We start from the raw sequence: 26264 nt of genomic DNA on the forward strand, positions 1-26264 counted from the left end.
CATGAAATTCAGATCTTTCGGCACTATCTTTGCTGCAGCACAGCGCAAACCCAAATCATACACTATAATGTCTTGAACGGATCCATAAGCAACGTTCAAATCATATGCCAGTTCTCTGTTAATTTACAGTTTTCGGCCAAGATTTCTTTCACTTTATCAATGTTCTTGTCGGTTTTCGACGTCGACGGCCTGCCACTGCGTTCATCATCGTCGACTGACTCACGACCAAGCGTAAAGCGTTTGTGTCACTGGTAAATCGATGCTTTTTTTAGAACACCTTTGCCGAAACACTTTTCGAACATCTCCAAGGTCCTTGCACCGTTGAATCTGTTTTTAACGCAAAATTTAATACATACTCGTTGTTTCAAAATTAACTTCATTGCAAAAATCGAAACATGCACTGGTGATTCCAGGAACCTTTTTGATCAGGGCAGTACATTAAAACTAGAATAAAGGAACATGTGGAAGATAGCAAGATTACCAAAACATCTGCGTAAACACATGAAGGAAGTCAAAATCAGTCCAAAAAACTATATCACAGATTACAAGAAAGAAAATGTTTGAGTCTTGTTAGATGCGACGAAGTATCCAGCGCTTAACTTGCATGAGAGTAATCTCGGCAGTTGATTTTTCACTCTATACACATTTTTCAATCAGTACTGACTATTTTGTTTATTTTTCATATCAACAAAACACACCTGATAATAGAGTACTTTTTTTTTACTCATTTGTCCTCTATAAGTCCATCTGCCGTTATAGAATCGTATCTTTGGGCAAGGTTCCATTCTTTCTAGCCTCCTCTACGTTTTTATAAAAATCGCTGAAGTCCACATACGCTTTGATCTTCTTATTTTTATTCACATCGGGCTGCGAGACCCCGCACGCTCCACCGGATCGATCAGTGCTTTCTGAGCTGGTTGTCGGAGACACTGTAGTCATTGATTCCGGTACGACGACCTCATTCCCTCGACTCTGGCTGTCTGGAGTTCCAGATGTCTGTCCCGGAGACTCTGAGTCATTTCGTCTCCAACAACTCGGTGGAACCATTTCCACGTTGTCATTAAACTGCACTTGGGGGTTCGGGGTAATGACTGGCTGCTGTGTTGGGCTGCCCAGAGCGTTGGGCAAAGGGAAGTTGAAGTTTCGTACCAGGAGAGTGATATCGTCTCTCGTTCGACACAAAGATGAAGAGCCGCTCATGTATGTATCGTGATGGATTCGCACTACTTTATCCACCACTGCCTGTGCTACACCAGTTAACGTAGACTGGATCCTGAACTAGAACAAAAACCACGCATCATCATCAGTTATATGTTGCACACTCTCATAAACTATAGCTACAATTAATATTACATTATAGAGTACCTAGAAACTACGAACCTACGTATGTTAAATAAATAAATCTTTTGATGTTCCATTCATATATTTTAAATAATTATAAAATAAGAACAATGCACGTCAGTTTTAGTAAACAACATACAGGTAAAGGACAAAAATATGAAAACACCTAAAAATTGCACATTACCTTTATTAATAGCAAGTAGAACTACCTTCGGCACGGGGCCGCGGTGGCTCAGTGGTAGAGCGTTCACCTCAGGTGCTTGGGGTCCTGGGTTCGATCCCAGCCCCCGCCAAGTGAACCTTGTGGTGGACAAACACCGTGTGCGTGGGTTTTCTCGGGGTTCTCCCACTTTCTTCATTCCACCATTTCATTCATTACTCATCATCACCGTCTCCTTTAGCCTAACCGGCATAAACGTGGGACGTAAAACTCAAAGATTTCATTTCATTTTCATTTACCTTCGGCGCACAGAACGCCTGCAGTCGATAGGGAATGGACAAATACAGGTCGTGTATGGTTGTCAAAGGGATCTTGTACCATTCTTCCGCCAAAGCAGCTTCAAGTTGTTGTAGAGACGACGATGGAGAGTAATGGGTTCTCACCTTGGTCTCTAAAACGGACCAGAAGGGCTCAATGATATTGAGATCTGGCGATTGTGGAGGCTATGGTAGATGTGACAACTTCATCTTCGTGCTAGTCCTGGATGATGTGAGCTGTATGAACAGGGACTCTGCCATCTTGAAATACGGCATTACCATCTTGGAGAACTACCATGGGATGCAGCTGATCACTCAAAATGGTTACGTAGTCCTTGGCAGTGTCATGTCCATGCAAGGTGATGATGGTTCCAGCAGAATAACCAGGATATGGCTGTCCGAATCATCACTAAAAACCACCGACGCTTCATTCTTGGTAAGTCTGTATCGTACGCCTGCGCTGTCGTTCTCCACACGTAAACCGGCCAGCAGTTGGAAACAATGTAAAGGTAAACTCGTGCGACCAGATGACAGTCTTCCACTGCTCCATTGTCCAGTTTTTATGGGCGTTGCACCACTGTCTCCGTATAGCAGCATGGTTGGCGCCATCATCATCTGTTTGGTCACAATCCCACCCAATGTGCGTCTGTCTCTGTCACGCAACATACACCTGCGTCCACGCTAGTGCTTCGCTGATGCGGTTTCTCCGGAACAGTCGTAGGCAGTCATGATTTTCGAGACTGTGCCTCTTGATATAACAAACATTTCCGCTACTTTCGACACGGAAGCTCCCGCCATACGCGCACCCACAATTTGCCGTCTTTGAAACTCTGTCATCTCAGGCATGATTTACACTAACCTGCATGGACTGGTCACTGAACTGTAACTGGCCAATCTGTTCGATTGACCAGGTTATATACCTCACAGGATGCGCCGGTGACTACAGAACACCTACCATTCAGACGTAAATCGTGTTTGAAATGGCTACCTCTTTTATACCAGTGTTTCCATATTTTTGTTCTTCTGTAAATACCACGCTTCCTGAAAGACAATCTCCCTTAGATTCAAAGTACAATCGTGGGACGTTACACTTACTGAAACCAAGAATTAAAGATAAAAGAAAGATCAAGAACGATAAGACATCTTAGGCATTAATTCAATCCCATGTGAATGTGGTGTAACATTCATTGGACAAATCTGTCGTACAATGAAGACCAAATGTGAGGAACATACATCCGATTAAATTAACCAGAAATAGTCAGCAACAGCATAAGATGCACTAAACGAAAAATACACTGTGTTTAAAAAATAGGTCCCACTGTGATTGAGCATCGTTGAAAATGAAATGAAATCTTTGAGTTTTACGTCCTACGATTATGTCGATTAGACTAAAGGAGACGGTGATGATTTGAAATGAATGAAATGGTGAAATGAAGAAAGTGGGAGGAAACGGGAGAACCCTGATAAAAATGAAATTTTTGAGTTTTACGTCCCACGGTTATGCCGGTTAGGCTAAAGGAGACGGTGATTATGAGAAATGAATGAAATGGTGGAATGCAGAAAGTGGGAGGAAACGGGAGAACCCCGAGAAAACCCACGCACACGGTGTTTGTCTACCACAAAGTTCACTTGGCGGGAGCTGGGATCGAACCCGGGACCCGGGAGAACCCTGAGGAAACCCATGCACACGGTGTTTGTCCACCACAAAGTTCACTTGGCGCGAGCTGGGATCGAACCAGGGACCCCATGCACCAGAGGTGAATGCTCTACTACTGAGCCACCGTGGCCCCTTGAGCATGGTTGTGTTAACTCTGTATATACGTGTGCGGAGAAAACACTTTTATTATTCTCAATAGTTTTCGAGTGTATTTTGTACGTGGTTGTTTGAGAACTATGAAATTAAGCAGCGACTTTGTGTTTGCAGAAAAGTTGTGTTTGTCAAACAATGGTGAAAAAGCAATATCTGAATATTTACTCGATTTGACACGCAAAAGTTACGTCTTCCGTAGAAGACACCAGAGATATTTGAAAAGTTATCAAAATGATAAGAATTCAATAATAAGATATTGAAATTTGGAACATTATAATAAAAACATGAAAAAAATAAAATAGGTTAATATTATAAATTTGAATTAACTTAATATTAAACAATTCTTATGTTTTGTAAAATAAAATTATAACAATACAACAATTAAAATTATACCACATCGATTGTACAATAATTCCCTGATTAATTTACAACTCTGATGATAAAGGCAAGCAGTTACCTTTGGAATAACGAAAGATCAAATAAAATAACACACGAATGGAACATCGAAAAAAAAGTTTTATCTATTTAATTATAAACACCTCCCTGAAAATTATGTAAATTCTATATTATTTATCCCCATCTAGAGAGAGAAAAAACTACCACCCACAAAACAATGAATAAGATAGGAATGGAAACCTCAGTCTCTTATTTCCCAGACATACATCTATCTTGTTACTTGAGACCCAGACATATAAAGGTTATATACAGATCAGCCAGAACCTTATGACTACCTACCTACTATCGATATAAACTCGTCCAGGCGATAGCAGTGTCACTTGACGAGGAATGCCTGCTAGTCAGACACACGTTCGGTTCATGTAGTATCAGTGAGCGCGCTGGCCGTGTGTAGAGTGGGGAAGGCGCGCGATCTGAGTTTGATTAAGGTCAGATTGTAATAGCCCGGAGGCTTAGCACGAGCTGTTCGAGGAGTCCTGTGGTGAGTGTCTTCAACAAGTGGTGAAACCAAAGTAAAACGACGTCCAAATGTCGAGGGGTTGCCCCCCTCATTACAGATGTCAGACTTCGTAGGTTGGGCAGGCTGGTAAAACAGGACTGTGGCGGAACTAACATCAGTCTTTAATGCTGGCCAGAGTACAAGTGTGTCTGAACAAACAGTGCACTGAACACTCCTAACGGTAAGCCTCCGCAGCCGAAGACCCATCCATGTGCAAATGTTAACACCTCGACATCGACAACTACGACTGAAATGAACACGTCACTTGATCTTGGCGCAGTGGCAGAGCGTTGCATTGTCTGATGAATCTCGATACCTTCATCATGACGATAGGAGGGTGGGAATCCATCGTGTTCCAACGGAAGAGTTCCTTGACACCTGTACTGTAGGACGGAGATAAGCTGTCAGCGGCTCAATTATGCTCTGGAGAACATTCATGTTAGTATCTATGGGTGCAGTAGAATTCGTGCAAGGCACCATGACGGCCGAGGCGTATCGTACACTGGTTGCAGAACCACGTACACCTCTTCATGACGATCATGTTTCCCAACGGCAGTGGCATTTTTCAACAAGATAATGCGCTATATTACAAGGCCAGGAGTGTGGTGGGAGTGGTTGAGGAGCACAGTAGCGAGTTCCAATTGATGTGTTGGACCCCCAACTCGCCGGATCTGAACCCAATCGAACACCTCTGAGATGTGATTGAATGTGTCGTCAGAGCACATCGTCGCCTTCCCGGAATTCACGGAAATTAGGTGACCTGTGTGTGCAGATGTGGTGCCAATTCCCTCCAGTGACCTCCAAGACCTCATTGCTTCCATGCCAAGACGCGTCGCGGCTGTTATCTGTGCCAAAGGTGGATATACCGATTAGGTAGGTGGTCATAATGTTCTGGCTGATCAGTGTATACATAATATATTCTGACAATTATCTATAGAAGCAATTGATCGTTCTGTGTGGATGTCACTGGAAGGAATAAATCACCCCTGCGGCAAGCACAGAATAAGTGTTTCATTTTCCACCTGTCAAATGATACGTAACTTCCGACGTTGTATAATACAATAATACAGAAGGCTGGTCGAGATATTTACGAAAGATTTTGGTCGTGTGCTAAAACCCAGCACGTGGCAACGTTCGGGATGAAAGAACAGCGAAACATTGTCGTAAAGACATGTTTTGCCGTCGTTAATCTCAATACAACAAAGGTCAGAGATTAAATATTCTTGCACACAACGTACGCACAATTAGACTTCAATCAAACTGATAAATTTTATGCTCCACAACATAATCCAATGGCTGAATAACAAATACAACAGAAGAGGCTCAGTGCCTCTTCAACCGATTATGTTGTGGCGCACCGACTGTCAACATTGCAATTCATTGACAGATGCGAATTAAATGCAGTCGTAAGACCCACGTACGCGACTTTCAACCACAAAATATTAAACAACAACAGAACAACTGCTCTAAACTATTGAGTGCTATTACAGACTACGATCCCCGTTTTCCAAGAAGATACACTGTGCTTGCATGAACAGAATATCTTATTTGTTCAGCATGCACAGCTACGGAGAAAATTATTTCCCAGATTTTATTACAAAATGGAGCATGAAGAAGGAATTTGCACTATACTGGTCAAAGGCAAACCAGTCAACAGCCCTATCGTCAATTCCACGGATTAATTTGCTTTTGAACTCCTCAAACAGCCTCTCAAATATAGCCTTTTACAATCTTTAGAAGACCTACCACGACAAGTGGGAGAGAATAATCATGTAGCTTCCCACGATGAAAAACAGCACTGTAGAGCGATTGTTAACAACGCTGGTGACCCAATACAACACGAACTGATAATGTTGTCATAGCATTTCTTGCGGTCAGTGATGTTTCAAAATCATTTGCTTATATTCCGAACAGTCTTTTACACTTGAGAACGATAAGATTTAACACTCGTACGTAGTCTAATCTTGTAGACAAAACCTCCAAAATTATGTGTTTTGGTTCATCATTAAATTTAGCAGAACATGTTTTGCTTCCATAACCCTCTTACGTGGAAACACTACTGTGAATATCTTACTTACTCTACAAAGCCACATTAAGTTAATTAGCATTCATTCTATGGAACAAAAAAAGTGTCTTTTAGACAGTCTAAACTGGTCTGTTCTATGATGATAATTCTCACCTGTTCGACAGCTAACTGTGCCAATTCCTTATTGACCTGTTCCGTACCCGTAGCTTCTTCCAGAGATTTATACAGACCATCCGACATCAGAAGTAAGAACCTGAAAAATATCGTCACCATCAATAGTTTTATGACGGTTAGAACTTTACTCAGTACTACGTATGTCAGACGCTTAAAACATTAACACAGATGACATATAAAGAGTGACCCAAAAAATCCTCCCGCCACGTTTTAAAGGCTAATACAACAAAAAGAACTGCCGATAGAAACTTGTTTATTCAAAAATATATCATGGTATTGAAAACAGTTTGGGTGAAACTACAGTTCTGCTAAAATTCATCTTACACTCTCGCTCCGAATCCCAATAGCTGCAGCATGTTCACTTGCAGAACGTTTCGAGGACTGTAATACAGACCGTCTCACAGCCTCCACATTCTCAGCCGTATGCAACCAGTGCTTTTTTTTTTTTTTTTTTTAATTTAATTTAATTTCGGCTGCTTATGTGCGACAAGCTTCCAACCAAATCATAATGACGACTGAAAACAGGAGGAGAGTGGTGAAAGAAAGCGACTACTCCCACTCCTCTCTCCCCTCCACTAATAGCATTGGAGTCGATCAAAAAATGGGAAGTTTCATTGGGTATTATTGTAATAATTGTATTGTCAATTGTTATGTTATTTTAACACAACAGAACAGAGTAATTCAAATCAAAATAAAGAAATTTTCAATACCACTTTATATTTTTTTAATAAACAAGTTTCTATCTGCAATATTTTTTCATTTATTAGCCTTTCAAATGTGGGAGGTATTTTGGGTCACCCTGTACAATAAAACCTGCATAAGTGAAACCTTGATAACTGAGAAACCTCTATTACTAGGAATCTAGTCCTTCAACATTACCTCTATAAGTGAGATGTGATCTGGGACAATCATACTAAGATTAATATATCCTGTCTATATATACACACATATATTCCGTAACGTAAATTCGTTCGAATCGTTTCCATCAGTGTATACCGTATATAAATGGATTACCTATTTCTACAAAAAACATTAAAAGTATTCTTTCCCATTTTCAGTTTTTATTGCAGAGCTACCTACTAAAATGACTTACAATTAAGTTTGTTTTCAATACGAAAAATTTCATTCTTTTGAATAACACTCAGTTAGTTATGTAACTGTGGAAATTAAAATAACACCGACAACTGAAAAATGTGGAACTATTTTTAACACTCCCAAGGTTCAATGATCTGTGTCATGCATAAAAATGGCAAGAACTGACAAACCAAATTAATGGGAACAGCCTTTTAAAAGTACGAATATTTTATTTAATGCATCGCATGTTTGATTAATTTGTAGTTGAATGTCACTTTTCAGCACCGAGGCTACGAGACACGTAGACTTACAGTTTAACGTGGAATCCGAATCATATTAGCTTTCTCTAGGAATAGAATACGGATCCTCCGCGCCAAAGATGAGTACTCTAAGAGAGTTCCCCGTTTACCGGGAATCTTCCCGGATTTAAAAACTGTTTAAATGTATTATCTTAGTAATATACACGCACAACTCTTATCGCGTCTCCGAAATCATTGATCGAGAAATCTTAATGTATATAAACATCAGCAATCATCTGGAAAAACTCAATGTACAGGATTTGTCCATAAAGTTATAAGACTTACCGCCCAGCAGTGCGCTCCTCGGTGGGGTGATTTGTGGTGTGGGGTGTAAGCTAAGCAACGCACCGGGCGGCAGTTGCGTCCGAGCTCTGACGCAATGAGCATCAGGCATGGCACGAAAGCTGTTTCTGAGTTTTTGTCACGGCAGAAAATGTGAAAAATGGAGCGCACTCTGGAGCAGAGCTACGTGATTAAATTTTGCTTTCACCTCGCCAAAACCGCTTTCGAAGACACTTGCCTTGGTCAAGGAGGCTTACAAAGACGGCCCTATCACAAGCCCAAGTTTTCTGGTAGTTCAGTAAGTTCAAGAACGGACAGGAGACCGTTAAAGATATGGAGCGATCTGGTCACCCTTCAACGAGTAATTTGGACAAAGATGTGGCCAAAGTGAAAAATCTCCTGGACTTCGACCGTCGTTTGAGAGTACGATTAATCGCCTACCACCTCAACATGTGCAAAACCGCCCACACCGCGTTCGTTGTGACTGTTTACCTGGCCCAGATAGGGGCTGCAACCTTGCGCAGCCATCGCACAGCTCCGATATAAGACCACCAGACCATGTTCTGTTCCCAAAAGTTTAGAGACGCCTGAAAGACAAGGTTTGCCCAAGTGGGCCTAGCAAAAAAAAAAAAAAAAAAAAAAAAAAAAAAAAAAAAAAAAAAAAAAGGTGTGTTGGACCCACCTGAAAAACCCCACTTTAAAACCCATCTGGGTTCTTCAGCTTTTTGTTAATATATTATTTATACAACTAAAGTGATTACATTGGAAGTGATTTTTAACAGATTTTGGACTTTCCTTGGGCGAATCAGATGCTTTCACGTTAAGGTACACAACAACACTCAACATAAGACTTTCATAAAGTTCTGAATGCACTAAATGAATAACTTACTTTAGCTTCGGATAATTGTACAATAAATTAATGTATGGAGTATGCTTATAGCCTATTTGAAGTAAAATATGCAATTTCATATTTTAGTTTCCGTAAACAGTGTGCTCGCTGACCTGGCCACGCCGAGGGGCGTTATCCCTCATACGTCTGACGGGTTTAAGGCCATAGATGCCGATACTAGCAATAAATATGTAAATACATTAGTAAAACTATTAGTATTATTTCTTATCTTTGATGGTAACAAGTATTATTCAGAAAAAAAAATTTGGTTTTCCAACAACAACAGTTTAGTTCGATCATTTGCTGCTACTCTTCAAATAAGCATTCTGTAGAATCAATACCAGCAATAGCGTAAAAATTCTTGTCAAATTTAAGACGCTTAATGCTCGGAGTTCAGAAGATTGTGTAACGCTTACTAGTTCAAGTGCTGAATTCAAACTTCCGTACTAGTGGAAGTTTTGATGTATAATAAAGAAAGCTGCATTTTCGAGAGAAAAAAAAAAAAAAAAAAAAAAAAAAACTGTTGTAAAGAAGTGCTCGGAAAATTCCCGTAATTGAACTCTTAAAGCATCGCAAATGAATACTTCAACTATTAATTTTACAGTGTTTGAAGTGAGCTGGTTATGCATCCGGAAGTTAGAAAATCGGCCTGGATGGCATACCAGCAAAAATAACTTATTTAAATTGTAATTTGCGTGTAGAAAAAGCAGATTTTACACATTTAGCATTGAGTCAACAAATATGTTTCTACTATCAAAGATTTCATGTCTGATGCTTCTAAAGAAATAACAGTTTTCTATCACTCTATTCAATTCAAGATCACCGTTTCGACAATGTTCCCGCCATCCAATGGACTGTCACAGAGTCTCTCAAAAAGAGGTTACGGCAGTTGACTTCCAGGGAGCCTTTGCAGCATGGGAATCGCGTTGGCAACGGTTGTATCGACGTCCAAGAAGACTATTTTGAAGAATTTACGTACTAATCGGATTAATAAATTCTTTTTACCAGACCCAATCTTATCACTTTACGGACGAATTCTGTATAGATTAAAAAATGAGATTGTACAAAATGTAAAATAAAACCCTGCATTTGCCTAAATTGATGCCTAGAACCTGCAGTATTCTAGCCTGGTAACTCCCAAAATATAAACAATTCTACATTATAAATAAAAGAAAACTGACCGAAGAACGATATATATATATATATATATATATAGTAACAGTTTCGCCTTCATTTGCCGAAATTTTTACACTTCGGCATGTAACATCGCCATTTGCCGAAACTTGTACACTTCGGCAATGTAACATCGCCTTCATTTGTCAAATTTGTTACACTTCGGCAATGTAACATCGCCTTCGTTTGCTGAACCTGTTACACAAGTATCATGATATTAATATATACTTGGAGCTTTGGTCAGGTTTGTTTTATTTATACTGTGGAATATTCTCAAAGGTATAATGAACAAGATATAAACAATCCTAATGTACCGATGGAGTGAAACGTACTAATTGTTATTTCTTTCTATCTGCTTCATCGTTCCTGGTCAGTTCTAACAGCGTGATGAGTTGTCTGACCATTCATTCCAAGCTTAAATATTATAATATTCTGCACATGGTCCTGTTTACAAGCAGCCAACGCACGTGCCTGTATTTACAAACAACAAGCACGTGCGTTCCTACTACGAACTACTACAGTGGAAAACAACAAATACATCAACAACACCACTAGTTATATGACGACAGAAACACAAGTGTCACCGCTACAATTGAGCAGCTATAAAGACATCAGTCTCTGGCTGGTCAAGCCCCCTTCCTTAGCTTGCATAGAGTTCTAAGGCCTCCTTTCCTCTCTCTGGTTGCAGTGGATCTCTGTCGGGTTCTACCACTCCTCATTTAGCTTACTTTGCGAGGAATCCTTACCGAGGCCATCAGGTCCTTGGGACGCCTATTTTAACCTAAACATTAGAGAACTTGTGCTTATTTTGTATCATACTGTTTGAAACGAAATTTTGTAACAAAACTGGTATGGGGGAAAACAATTTCCCGAATATATTTGCTCTATCTTATACCTGCATGAGCAGAACTTAACAATATGCAACACTTGTATGGAACTCATCACGCTCGTATGGGACAAACTAACTCTCTAAAAATAGAGGAAAAATCCAGTCCAAATTTCTCAGGTCTCTTGTTTAAAAGCAAACATGTATCCTAGACCTGAAACTATTATTCACTAAATACGAATTTTGAAACTATAACCGGTAAACAAAGAAGGACATTACACGTCTTGAGGTAAAAAAAAATCGTTAATAATAAAAGTAGACTGCAACTAGTTGCTTACGAGTTTAAAACAAACCTACCGAATAGAAAAACACACATAGAAAATTACTTTTTTTTTTATTGTACAAAAGCAGAGACTAATACCTAACGTCCGTGAAATCTTTTAGCTCATCGTTCGATGACTATACCCCTTAGGCTAATGGAGACGAATGATTAAGGCAAGTGAATGATAATGGAAGAATTGGTGGAATGAGAATGTGGGGGGAAGCGGGAGCACCAGGAGAAAAACACAAGGACACGATGCTGTCCACCATAAACTTACTTTGCCGGGGATCGAACTAGACCCCACGCACCATAGGTAAGCGCTCTACCACAGCCACCGTGCTCCCTTGAACGAATAGCTAACTAAATTACCAATAATGGAGGATAAATGCAACTATGGTAGAACTATCGAAAACTATACTATAAAAAAGAACAATTGCCACAGATATTTACCCTAACTGCTTTATAAGGTTTAAAAACGGAACTGTGAATAAATTGTATCACGAAAAATAAACAATTCTATATTACATCTGTTGTGTTCTGTTTTTTTAACACTAATCCATAAACCAGAAATAAAAACATATATACATAAAATCTAATCGTACCTACAAGAGTCATCGATCTGAATTCCTCCGTGAATTTCCGGTTCCGCAATGATGGGCTCTGCCGTAGCAGGCGCCAACTCCTCAAATTCTTTGTAGCCACCTTTCACCAGATAGTTGCCCAGACACCTTGTGTTCTCTTGATTACCAAGTCGTGAACCTGCAAGTGTTACAAACAAGGATTGGATTTACTATCTAGTATACGGAACAACCAGAGGGAAAAAAAATGAAAGAATCACCATGTAAGCAGTGTAGTTGTGCCCGGAAGTAAATTCTCTGCCTGTCAACAGTTTATGAATGAAGTGACTGACGGAACATTCATAGAACAACATAAAAACATTCAATGTATGTTTGGAGATATGTAGTTGTTGAAGAATACCATTTTTAACAACTTAAATGCGTCTTCAAATTAACGTAAGGGTCAATCCATACGAAGTGGTCCAGAGAAGGTTACTCTACCATCTCCGAAAATTATAGAAACTGGAGTGTGATGAACCTTATATACGAGAAGGTCAATAATATCATTCACGTTGTCGTATGTACAAAAGTTCCTAAATGGTGGCCATCTTTGTCGTCGGTGGAGTGCCATTTTATGCATTTGCAAGCGTGTACATAAACTATAGTTGCTCAAGACGTACGAATCAGACGAACACGAAACAAAAACGAATGTTTAGAGGAGAGACTGTGGTACACGGAGAACATATACTCTTGCTTGTAAATAAATATGCAGGGTTGCAAATCAATACATGAAATCACCAGAAAAAGTACAGAAAATTACACTTTTAAAGGGGCTGTATTTTGAAATGGCATAAAGTGGGGAGTTTACAAGTTTTGTGCTGAATACTACTGCATGTAAAGAATCTGCAGGAATATTCACAGCTATGATATTACTGGCGCCGTAGATTTATGTGGGTCCGAAGGTTTAAGTTTGTAATTTTGATGGTATTTTTGGGGCGTAATATCTCAGGATAGCAAAGCGCTGAAAATTGTTGCTTAGGCCGCAAAGTAATTATGTATGTGAATAAACTATTGAAAAAAAAAATTGGACTGATATTACATGGAGAAAAAGGTGAGGGCATGGTAAAAACGCAAAGAACGGACGTGCGTGACGATGGTCGTGGCCCGAAAAAATTTAAATGTTTGGATGTGTTTCATGCTAATCTCAAAAACTACGCATAGTTCAGCAATTAGGCCCGCTTTCGTTCGTGTTCAGTTCTGCAAAAGCTTGCGAGAGGCGTTTGTTCAGTCTTTCTAGCTCCATGGTCATTACCACGTCTATATGGGAGAGGAGGTTTGATCCTCCTTGCATTCACGACACTCATCGTCGAACTGAACCGCGGTATTAATTCGATCCCCGCTGCCGACCATCCTGACTGGAGTTTTCCAGGTTTTCCTCAGTCCTACAGGCAAATGCTGAGATGGTACCTACTAAACAGGCCCTGGTCGATACCTCCCCAAATTCTTTCCATTGTTATTACTGTTGCTAGTTATCCAGTATAAAATGGCCTCTGAGCTGTTTCTGGTGATTGTTAAATAAATAAATATAAATAAATGATGTTTTCACACGATTCATCACACTCCAATTTCTATAATTTTCGGAGATGGTCGAGCAACAACTTTCACCATCTTTGAACCACTTCAGGTAGACTGACCCTTAGCATTTATGTATATATAAAGAAAGAGCCTTCATATTATTTACAAACGGTTTAAGGAGTCTAAGGAAGCAAGAGAACTTATTGAAACTATACGGAGATTTTTACCCAAAAAATATACCATGCCTTCAGGGGTGTTTTTCTGAATATGAAATATGTGCGAATTTCTTTCTTTGTTCAAATACTCACCTGTCATTCCACAGTAAATAATACTAATACCACTACTACTGCTATTATAATGATGATAAAGAAGTAATAATAATAATAATAATAATAATAATAATAATAATAATAATAATAATAATAATAATAATAATAATAATAAGTAGGTAGGTACAAATTGTAAGAATTAAAACTTGGCAACTAAATGAAGTTATACTAGTTAATTACCTTGCCTTATCTTCTCCACATCAAGCCCCAACTGTGACAATCGCAAAAGTTCATCTTCATTTCGCAAATCATGATCGACGCTAAGTTGCACGACTCGTAGAACTCCATTTTGATCAGTCTTGCAGAGTAAGGCACGGCTATCACCAACATTGGCTACGTACAATTTATCATTATAAATAAGAGCCACAACAGCTGTCGTACCGGAAGAAACTTCCCCGTTCAGAGCCTTTAATTTGTTCACAAGCTCCGGGAACTTCTGATAGGCCTCATAAGAACTCAGTCCTTCAGGTATTTCGCACTGCAAATTAGTCCGTTCAGCGAGTTTATCATCAATTGAATCGAAATAACACTTTTCGACAGCAATAAACGCCTGTCGAAGAACATCCTTGATTTCATCATCCGTAGTTTTGCCCGAAACAGTAAACATGATTTCGGCGGCCATTCGCTGAAGGGCAAACGACGCTGCCTGGGCGCCTTCATGGCCGTCGAAGACGCCATATATACACGTTTTGTCATCTAGATACACGTGGAAACTCCGATCTTCTGATTGATGTTCCTGCTGACCATAGCCGTCCGCCCTGTAGATCTGATTCGTTGAGAGGCCAACGCCTGCAAAGACAACAAAAACACATTGGATTTTCTTTAAACTTCTCTAGGATTTTTTGATTCTTTATTACTAAACACAAGCAGTGATGAAAATTTTCCGATTCATAAAAACATACTCCACTTATTCCTACATCATTGTATAGCCAAGATATGAGGTGGAAAATTTTCTTCTATATTTTTCCGGAAAATTTTTCCGTTCTTAACAAATATCAGTGATCAAGAACAATCCCTCAGTATTCATAAAATTGATTTAATTCATATAAGAAATATTAAAAGTGAAAGATCGTTTAAAGAATTTGAAAATTTTCATGGCTCAGACAATTTTCAGTACTATGTAGGAACAAGTGAAACAATTTTTCATGAATCGAAGTATTTTCTGTCTTGTTTGGAAAAATTGAAGAACTTTTTATGAGTCGGAAAATCTTCATCATTTTGAAGCGAAAAGTAAAACAACTTTTTGTGAATCGGAAAGTTTTCATCACGATGTAGAAACAAGTGAAAAAACTTTTTATAATCCGGACAATTTTGGATATTATGTATAGTGTTGTTTGGTGGAAAATTTTCCACTATATTTAATTGCACATTCAGCTATAAAATTCAATTGCTGTAGAGGGAAGTTAGACAGCAACAAATTAGCTTTTTTCCAATTAGCTTTCGGAATCCAGAGAATTTTGTAATATTTCAAGTTGAGAAGTAAAAATATACAGTGTTTTTCTCTCTCTATGTGTGTGTGGGCGTGTAAAGTGCAGGGAACATACATGGAGTTCGTAGAGAACAAATATCCCATTCCAATATTTAAAATGTAACAAGAAGTTGAAAAGAAATTTTTGTGAATTTATCATTTTCAGAAACAGAAAATTCCACTATTTCTTCACATGTAGGACTGTCTATATAATTGAATAACTACATAAAAGTTCCTTATGGAGATTATTTTTGTAACAGAAAATAAGAAAAAATGATTTTATTGTGTTTGACACTCGTAAATCATAATTTCAATATTGGAATTTTCTATAATCAACATCTTACAGCAGATATTTGTATTGTAAAACTACCATTATTATGTATGAAAATGTATTAGAAATAATGATGATTCGATAGAACAAGTACATATATATATACAAGGGCGGATCCATGGGGGGCTAAGGGGCTATAGCCCCCCTTGACGCTCAGGTTTACACTGGATAAAATGGGCTTCAATACTGCTTTACACTGGATAAAACGACAAATTATGGTTTAGCCCCTCCTTTGATCATATCCTAGATCCGCCACTGTATATATATATATATATATATATATATATATATATATATATATACACAAGAAATATGATTTTTATTTTGTAAGTTAAAATGAAATTACTTCTTGCTTTTAGAACGCAGCGCTAATAGTGCAGCTTTTTATTTCTTTTATTATTTTATTGGAAGAACAACTACAAAAATCAGCTTCCTTATTATTTATATTTCACTTTCTCTTCTGAATGAATATATGAATAAATAAATGTTTATTTCCTGAAAATGGTCAGTATTTGCTTTCATGAGTTACTTAAACTCGAATTTTGGGTAGTCAAAAATTTACAGTAGGCACTTTATATTATATCTACGTATTTTTTAAATGTTGCAGCATGTAAATCTATAAAAGTAGTAAAGCTATGAGAAAACCGTCTTATGCGTATTAAACTGACGAAATCTAATATTGTAAGATTAAAGGTGGAATCTGAGGGAAGAACGCATTGATGTTTTTGAAGCATTCTTGAAATGAAGAATCGTTAGATTTTTTCTTCATGAAACTTTTTAAGACAATATTTATTACAATAAATTTTACGGCTAAACAACGATGTAGGAATAAGTGGAGCATGTTTTTATAAATCGGAAAAGTTTCCGTTTCAAAATTTTCCGGAAAATTTTTATCACTATACAGGACTAATAATTTTTCGATTCATGAAAAATTGTTTCGCTTGTTCCTACATAGTACTGAAAATTGTCTGACCCATGAAAATTTTCAGATTCTTTAAACGATCTTTCACTTTTTAACATTTCTATACATGAATTAAATCAATTTTACGAATACTTAAGAATTGTTGCTTGATCACTGATATTTGTTAAGAACTGAAAATTTTCTGGAAAAATATAGAAGAAAATTTTCCACCTCACATCACGGCTAAACAACAATGTAGGAATAAGTGGAGTATGTTTTTATGAATCGGAAAATTTTCGTCACTGATGTGCAGTTAAATATAATGGAAAATTTTCCACCTAGCATCACTATACATAATATCCAAAATTGTCCGGCTTAAGAAAAGTTTTTCTACTTGTTTCTACATCGTGATGAAAATTTTCCGATATATGAAAATTCCTTTCACTTGTTTCTAAAGAGCAATAAAACTTTCCGATTTACTTTTTGCTTCAAAATGATGAAAATTTTCCGAATCATAAAAGTTCTTCAATTTTTCCATATAAGACAGAAAATATTTCGATTCATGAAAAATTATTTCACTTGTTCCTACATAGTACTGAAAATTGTCTGAGCCATGAAAATTTTTAGATTCTTTAAACGATCTTTGAATTTTTAACATTTCTATACATGAATTCAACCAATTTTATGATTGCTGAGAAATTGTTACTTGATTACTGATATTTTTTTAGAACGGAAAATTTTCCGGAAAAATATAGCGGAAAACTTTCCACCTCACATCACTAAACACAAGTAACACTTTCGCTACCAAAGAAAAACACTTATCTAGTACATTATTTGTTCAATTATCAATAGATTTCAAGATACAAAAACCAAGGTTAAATCTTCCAGTGTTTTTTTGTGTTTTGAAAGAACATTTAGCTCTGAATTTTGCTGAAAAGGAAACGACTTTTAAAATGAGTTCTTCTTTATTCAAACTTGTATTTCGATTTTCTTTGTTTCATATCAGCACGTTAACACTATAAATCAACGGAAACTAGCAGGTGCCATCTATTCTTATTTACAAAGATACATGATGACAAACCTCGCGCACTTATTGACATACCCAGTTCTCAAGGTGTATATTGTTTTGCATTCACAATAATGCAAAATTTCTACCTAGATGCCTCTGGGTTTCATCGTGTTGTTATTGTTGTCAAGTTCATAAACATTCCAGTATAAATTGGCATCTTGAATTTTGATTAAAAAATAAATATATTCCTAATGGGTAACTAACCTATGGCCTATGGAACCCGAAGGTTGAATACCGCATTCACAAAAGCTCTCTATTGAATTCTGTCTTTTAACCAATTGCATTAAGTTTCTATTTTGTATTCCTATTTCTGCGAGACGTATCTTAATATTGTTCCCTATCTACGCCTAGGTCTTCTTAATAGTCGTTTTCCGATTAGGTTCTAGTTAAATTCTTGAAAGCATTTCTACTTTCTGGCTACATAACGTGACCACCTGAGCCTCCTACACTTAATGATCCTATCAAGTTAAGTAAACAATGAATTAAACCAGTGATCGAAGTGGAAAAATGACAGAGGCAGTAAGTTTTATTACGGTTTTCACTCAACATACCGGCTATCTTAATTTTGAAATACAGTGAGGATATGTTGCCTAAAAGGTTGCGTTTCTATTTACATAAAAATTGAAAACCACTGGAGAACTTCTTTTTAGTTAGGGGAGGGGGACAGGGAGGGAGAACTCCGAGGAAACCCACGCACACGGTGTTTGTCCACCACAAAGTTCACTTGGCGCGAGCTGGGATCGAACCAGGGACCCCAAACACCAGAGGTGAACGCTCTGCTTATTATTTGGGGAATTATTTGCAAATTCATGCTTGAATTTTTGCTGAATTGTAAAAACTGATTTTTTATTTCAAAAACTTCAGTACCGGTACATACACACAAGTTTTCTGTTCAGAGTCGCTATCTCGAACCTGGTACTGTCACACAGTGGATGACGAAATAGTTTACTAGGCAAAATTTCCATTGCTGCTCTTTCGTCAAATATTGATTACAAAGGTATATATTTACTTATATAGCCGCACTAATTACTTACCAATTCCGCTATCCTTTCGTGTACATCCGGTATTTGTTTAAATTGGTTTCTGTACGCATGGAGCACATATTTATCAAGGGGTTACATCTGAACTTAACAGTTCTTTTGGATGGGTAATAAAGTCTTTGATCTCAACTGAGGATCTTCAGAGTGAGGGAAAAGTTGAGTTTTTAGCTGAAGATAAGAAAATTAGACCGAAACTCTGGTTAGTTTAGTTTTTCTTAATCTAACTATTATATGAAATCGCACTTCTTAATGGAGATAACGAAAATTTCTCCCTTAAGAGCGTGACATAGTAAAAATAATACAAAATATACCATTTTCTATTGCTTGTTTTTCATAAGTGAAAGGAGATAATGAAATGCAACTTACCACAATCATAGATAATGTTATTCTACAACAGAAAATATAAACCTGAAGAATTTTCAGTGTTGCCATCCATTTGCCAGAATAGCATTTCCCCCAAAGTCTAAGTTCAAGCAACAACTAGAGGAATGAACTCTACTGCATTTGATTACGTATCATGTTGTCTTGGAAAGTTTTAACATACAGTTATTAAAATTAAATAAAAATGTTATTTAAAAAGTAGTTTACAGGATACCAAAATATGATAGTAATCAAATGCAGTTGAGTTCGTTCCTCTAGTCACAGCCTTAACTTGGAGTTTGGGGGAAATGTTATTATGGCAACACTATAATTTCTATGGATGGCAACACTGAAAATTCTTCAGGTTCATATTTTCTGTTGTAGAATAACATTATCTATGATTGTGGGAAGTTGCATTTCATTATCTCCTTTCACTTATGAAAAACAAGCAAAAGAAAAATGGTAAATTTTGTATTACTTTTAGTATGTCAGGCTCTTAAACGATGTTTCTCAAGTGTGTTTCGTATCAACAATGTTTTCAATACTGGTACCATCTTCTTAGGAGAATTGAGTTACTGCCTTTAGTTTGGGAAACTGGTCTGATTTTCGGGAAAAGATTATGCACTTCGGATCTCTCACTAAGCTATGCGTCGTAGGCCTCGGCGCTGAAAAAGGATGTTTAATTGCAAACAAATGGTAAATAGAAACAGAATAGATTATTTTTACCTGATTGATGACATACTGGTAAATCGTCTACCCAACTATTAACACCTTCAAACGTTTGCTGCGTTGTCCGAGGCAATTCAGCTTTTGTAGGCATTTTTCATTTACAAATTCATGGTTATCAATTTGACATCTGTGAATAAAAGATATATGTATCTCTTATTAGTAAATTAACGAAAAATAATACTAACAACTACTAACTATACTTAACGATTCTATTGGATGTGTATTAAATATAAAATACACTTTACCTTAAGCATCCTTTACCAAAAAAAAGTAGCATTGCAGATTTGTTTCGATAAAATAATTTTCGTAATAATTATACTGAAAACAGTTGAAATAATACTAAATAATACGTAAACCTAACACTTCTGAAAGCATAAAAGTAGTCGAATTGGCACTATTATTTCACAGTTAACTACGTACCAAGGATCGACATAACGGACGCTTTTATAGCATATAGTAAAAATAAAATGAAATGAAATCTGAGTTTTACGTCCCACGGTTATGCCGGTTAGGCTAAAGGAGACGGTGATGATGAGTATTGAATGAAAATGGTGGAATGAAGAAAGTGGGAGAACCCCGAGAAAACCCATGCACACGGTGTTTGTCCACCACAAAGTTCACTTGGCGGGGGCTGGGATCGAACCCGGGACCCCAAGCCTCAGAGGTAAACGCTCTTCCACTGAGCCACCGCGGCCCTACAGCATACAGTAATCCAGGGGAAAAACCATATGGCAAAATTTTAATTCGGTCATTTCATTCATTTTATGCGATTCTTTAATTCAGTGATTTGTTCTTTTGATCCCTGTTCCAGTGTACGTATCTGTTCCACTAGATTCATTACTGAAATTGAGTCATGCGGGATGTTGTGTCGTACTGTTGATGCTCTTTTGTTTGAGCGGGGAAGCATGGGTATGATTTGACGTCACCTTCATCTAATGTTCTCTAGTTGTTCATGTGATTTCTTCACGGGTGCATTGCTCGCATGTTGGTTTGAATTGTGTTACGGTGGCACGTATCTAATGGTGTGAAACTTCCTTTTGACGAAGAACAAATGAGAGATTTAAATTTACATCGGTTATCAACATTAGTTAGTATGTGACAGTGATATTAATAGTTACAGGTTCTGTTTTAGTGTCGGATTATTACAGCTCAATAGAAATTGCAATGTATATGGACAAAGGTGTAAGTTATTATGAGCAATACGAGTTGTTCGGCTGACAGGAAGTATGTATATGCTATAATTGTATCTGTTATGGTTGTAGCATTGGGGAAAAATACCTTTTATTTATGAAGCATAGTGTATGCTTCATCCTGAACTATACTCACCAATTTAAAATTTCAGGGAATTATTTCTATTTTTTTCTTTAATTGTAAGATATTTAGTAGGTTTGGGTCGGGGAATTTTTTCTTTCAAATATACATATTTTTTGTGCAGTTTGCAAAATACATTAATTTTGATTTTTTTAATATTGTAATAGAAGGCTTAGAGGGTTTGCCCTCCTCATGAATATAGTTTGTTTGGTTCCCTTTGTAGCAATCTGAAAATGGTAGTTCTGGCTGTAGTTTTTTCTGTTACTATTTTGTATATTGCACATTTCAAGGTTTTATAAATTCATTAGTATGTTACAATGGGAACTTAGCACGGTTCTAAATCTGTCAGCATTGGAATCTGACAATGTTTAAAATAATTGTAGGAAAATTTAAGTCTCAACCACAATGATTTGTAACTGATTTGATTCGTGAGGAATCGGTTCCTGGTGATATTGAACGAACTGTTCCGAGGTACCAGTTTTCTAAAAATCGATTCACTGAATGAAATAACCCAAGTAGAAACCTGCCAAATCATAGTTATACCTTGTATCTTATGCATACATTGTTTTTGAAGGTAAAAGAAAACATACAATATAATAAGCTAAGCAGCGTAGTTTGTTCATATGTGCGATATGAACAAGTATTACGTTTTGAAAATGAACCTTAATGTAAGTTTTTTTCCTAACAACTAACATTTTTTTATGTGCCCTAGAAATCCTTATTGGATGCTTACTTCCCTGGAATAATGATTCCTACGGCATATAAAAAAGGGTTTGGTGTCTTTGGCTGTTACTCGTAACAAGAATATTCCACACTTTATCTGTGTTACAATGAAAAATAATTAAATTACTAAATATTAAATGCGTGTACAGTTTTGAGACACTTCTACGATCACTTCATCATGTCTTTCTTATGAAGTAATATGTGCTGAAGAGCACACTTTTACCTCACTATACATGTAAAACGTAAGATTCCGATATATTTTGATTACTTGCACAATCCTATTGTGAAACCAAGTAACATTTATTTCTTCCGTGCATTTAATAAATTTATGCTCCCATAAAATGAGGAAGCACTAAAAATTTTGCTCCATTTTACCACGTTTGGTTCAGATACAATTCCCCCTTTTATTAGTTTCAGCTCTACATTTCTGGATTTTTCTCCAGTACAGCAGCACACACGTCCTAGGTTAGTTAATAAGATAGTAGGTTTGAAACAATGTCATATTATGCTCTATTGCCTGTTTAACTAATATTGTACCAATACGCGAACTCATACAAAGTTCTAGATTACTGGTCCCCCTTCCCTGGATGCGGGACAGTGATATAGGTGATCCAAAAGAGCCGAAAAATTGTATTATTAGATGACCAGAAGAAAATAATACACTTTTTCGGATCTTCCGGGTCACCTATACCACTGACCTGCATCTCCCTGACCCCCCCCCCCCCTCTTCTTTCCGACAACAACACAATTTTCTATAAAAGTATAGCAGGACAACCTTCGACTATATATATATATAAAACTAAAGTAGTATTATTTTACAAAAAGTTAAACACTTCTTCAAAGCATAGGGGGCAAGTCCCCCTAACCTTCCGACAACAATAAATATTTCTACACACGTATGGCGCAAAACCCTCTAACCCAAAAAAACTAGCATATTCTTATTTTAAAAACGTAATATATTCTTCAAAAATGGGGTCAAATATTCTTCAAAAATATAGGGGGCAATCCCCCTAACCCCCCACAATAATAAAATATTCATTAAAAAGCAAACAAAAAGACACATGAAAATGATGTATATGCCAACCAATAACAATATTACGAACCCCCCTAACACACAAAATCAAGAGATAGAAGGCTAACAGAAACCATCAAATGTTCACAGAACAACCGCGGAATAAAACAATACATAGCTTTGTATACGCATTTCGATAGATTCATGAAACGGAAAACAATAGCCCAAAAATTACAGCACTTTTTACGAGATATAATAAAAGTCTAGCCAGGTCCTAAAAAAAAAAAAAAAAATAGGCCTTTACATTTGAGAAATAGATGTAGCCGAACACATACCTGGTCTATCAACTTCAGGAGCCATATTCGAAACACCGGAAGAGGAAGACAATACTGAAGAATGGAACTTCCAATAAAATAAAAAAGGAAAAAAAAAAAAAAAATACGTTTATACAAAATCAACGAAAAGAACAATTTTTCGGCCTATGTTTAGCAAAAGGGGTCCAGCTCTTTTCCCTAAAAAGTGTTACAATTTTGGTAATTTCTGTTCACATTCGGATAGTTTAGGTTAGGATTGGTTAGTTTAAGTTAGGTTAAGCTAGTTTAGGTTACGTTAGGATAGTTTAGTTTATGTTATATTAGTGTAGAAGTCCTGCATAATTTTCCAAAAGATGATAGAATTTCGCTTATTTCTACTAATATTACGTTAGTTTAGGTTATTTCAGGTTAGCTTACGTTAGTTTATGTTAGGTTAGGTTAGACTTGGTTACGTTATGTTACGTCTAAGTACTTGCATCACTCATTTCTCCTGTAAATTTTGCGTTTTTTACGTGCTTCTGGACCCCTTGTACTAAACATACCCCTTTTTTTCAACATTATGGTTTACATTTACTTATTTCCAATTTCTTCATTTAATTATTTTTGTTATTATGTTACTGAAAGTATTTGAGAACAAGATCCTGAGACGAATATTCGGACCCAAGAGGAACGGGAATGGGGAATGGCGGAAACTTCATAACGAGGAACTACATAATTTATATGGTTTAACCAACATTGTTAGGGTCGTCAAGTCTAGGAGGCTTAGGTGGGCGGGTCATGTAGCTAGAATGGAAGAAAGTAGAAACGCTTTCAAAGTCCCGACTGGAAGACCAATCGGAAAACGACCATTAGGAAGACCTAGGCGCAGATGGAAGGACAATATTAAGATGGATCTCGCAGAGATTGGAATACAAAGTAGAAACTGGATGCAGTTAGCTAAGGATAGAAGTCAGTGGAGAGCTTTTGTGAACGCGGCATTGAACCTCTGGGTTCCATAGGCCATAGAATTAGTTAGTTAGTTATTATGTTAGGAGTGTTAATAGTGTGATTGACTGAAGAAACATCATCATCGCAAGCATAAGGAAAAAGAAGCATGTATCAGGTAAGCAAATACTTCTATTTATAAAAAATATAGGGGGACAAGTAATGTAGAACCATTTTTTTCCTAATTAATCAGCCTACACTGATTGCCATTATTATCTTTTCTCTTCCTCTCATGCTGACATCTTGCCTGATTCTGTTCATTCCACGGCAAATTTTGTATTTCGAAACCGCCATCTGCAGCAGTTAACATTTTCCTTTTAAAATGTATTTTTTTTTTAATCTTGGCCCCATACTACCCAATTGAATTTGTACCGAGTTAAGTGCCGGTGAGTAGGTCTAGAAATGTAAAATAATAATAATAAAATAAATAAATAAAAACCGTAAAATTTATAGCAAAGAAAAGGTGAATTGGTTACTTTTCATGAAACTAATGCTGATAAAAGAAATGTAATGTGGTACTTTCAATACTTTCAAATGTTAGAAGCTCTATGTTGTTGGTATTATATTGAGGGGCGCATTCTGCCATTGACATTATGGTGAAGTGAGGAAATTACTTCCCAGCAATCAATAATGATAGTTACATGCGACCGATGTGATATTTCGATTGTGTGTTGTAACAACCTATATTGGTGAAGAAAAACAGTCATTACGTTATACAGAGCTTCACGGATTATTGAAGTTGAGCAGAAAATGTGGCAAGGAAGGTATGGGAAATAAAGAAATGGAGGAACAAGTATATTTTCAAATGTGAACATCGTGTATATGGTGTGAAATGTCATTGGCAAAAGGCGGTAGTAAAATGGTCACAAAGTCGTCGAAAGAAAAGGTAATTATTGCTTAGCTTTGGGGGACTAGGTTTTTAACAGACTTTTTTTTTCGATATTCTATTCACATTCGGTTAGGTTAGGTTAATAACATTTAGTTCAGACAGTATTGCCGAGCGAGTATTAGCGAGTGAAGGCGGGTTACAATCCCGCAGGGCACGTTGATTCCTGTCTTCGTTAGTGTTGGTCCCCCATTACTAAACAATTACCGAAAGGGTACCTAACTTAGCGTTTTTAGGGACATCTTCGTTTATACGCATAACCACTATCTCTGACGTCCCTGCTCTCTACGAACTTACCCCGTCACTAATACTCAGGCCCTCTGCTGCTCTCCGGCACTGACTAGGTTAGATAGCATTCGTGTTTTTGTGGCCACCTAGCATAGGTTAGTTATTTATACACTAATTTTTATGGCTTATTTCCGGATGCAGTATTGGCATGACAAACGGTAAATTCAAAGTTAATGTACACAAAGGAATTCTTAAGAAACAATTTCTAAGGTAATGACAATGAATACGATCATAACTGATGAAAAAAGTAATTTTAAGTTTCTAAGTCTGGAAATGCGGTACCTACTCTGCAGAACAGACATTTATTCCTTTGATGGTTATTTATTGGAGGATCATCTTCAGAACTTCGCAGCACCGTGCGTATGTTCTAGTCAAGACTATCCCATTTCTACACTGTTAATATATAATTATGGTCTAATTCTTGTGCTGTATTAATTTCCAAACCCTAAAAGTAGAACTTTGCACGGAGACTGATTCGTAAGACATATATATCTTATCTTCTGTAATAATACCGAACCAAAATAAACATAGCTCTTAAAATAGATACTACCCACTGGCTTGCTTCCAACAGCAGCTTCAATTATATTGTATTTATTCAACTTAACGAACTTCCATACGCTCTCGTTGCTGTAATGCCTCATTTCAAAACAAAGGTACATACATAGTAATATCTTATTTTGTTTATTAATAAACTCTTTGTATACACACCCATCACGATTTCTGTAGTTTTCTTCGTCTT

At 37.1% G+C, this 26264-nt stretch overlaps 1 protein-coding gene across 4 annotated transcripts; it reads right to left on the reverse strand.

The window, feature by feature from the left end:
- LOC145667020 (TGF-beta-activated kinase 1 and MAP3K7-binding protein 1-like) lies at nucleotides 1–26264 on the reverse strand. Of its 4 annotated transcripts, none has more exons than XM_081734709.1 (6): nucleotides 26234–26264; nucleotides 20005–20134; nucleotides 14290–14898; nucleotides 12251–12407; nucleotides 6763–6862; nucleotides 1–1278 (listed from the first exon to the last, which is right to left on the reverse strand). In XM_081734709.1, exons 2-6 carry the CDS (start codon nucleotides 20096–20098, stop codon nucleotides 754–756), a joined length of 1485 nt encoding a protein of 494 aa, XP_081590835.1. In that variant the 5' UTR covers nucleotides 20099–20134; nucleotides 26234–26264; the 3' UTR covers nucleotides 1–753. The 4 variants fall into 4 exon arrangements, with proteins under 4 accessions (XP_081590835.1, XP_081590833.1, XP_081590832.1 ...); XM_081734707.1 differs by lacking the exon at nucleotides 26234–26264 and adding an exon at nucleotides 26080–26227; XM_081734706.1 differs by lacking the exon at nucleotides 26234–26264 and adding an exon at nucleotides 26076–26227.

The sequence above is a fragment of the Thermobia domestica genome, chromosome 12, assembly GCF_964235325.1.
Source record: "Thermobia domestica chromosome 12, izTheDome1.hap1.1, whole genome shotgun sequence".
NCBI lineage: Eukaryota > Metazoa > Arthropoda > Insecta > Zygentoma > Lepismatidae > Thermobia > Thermobia domestica.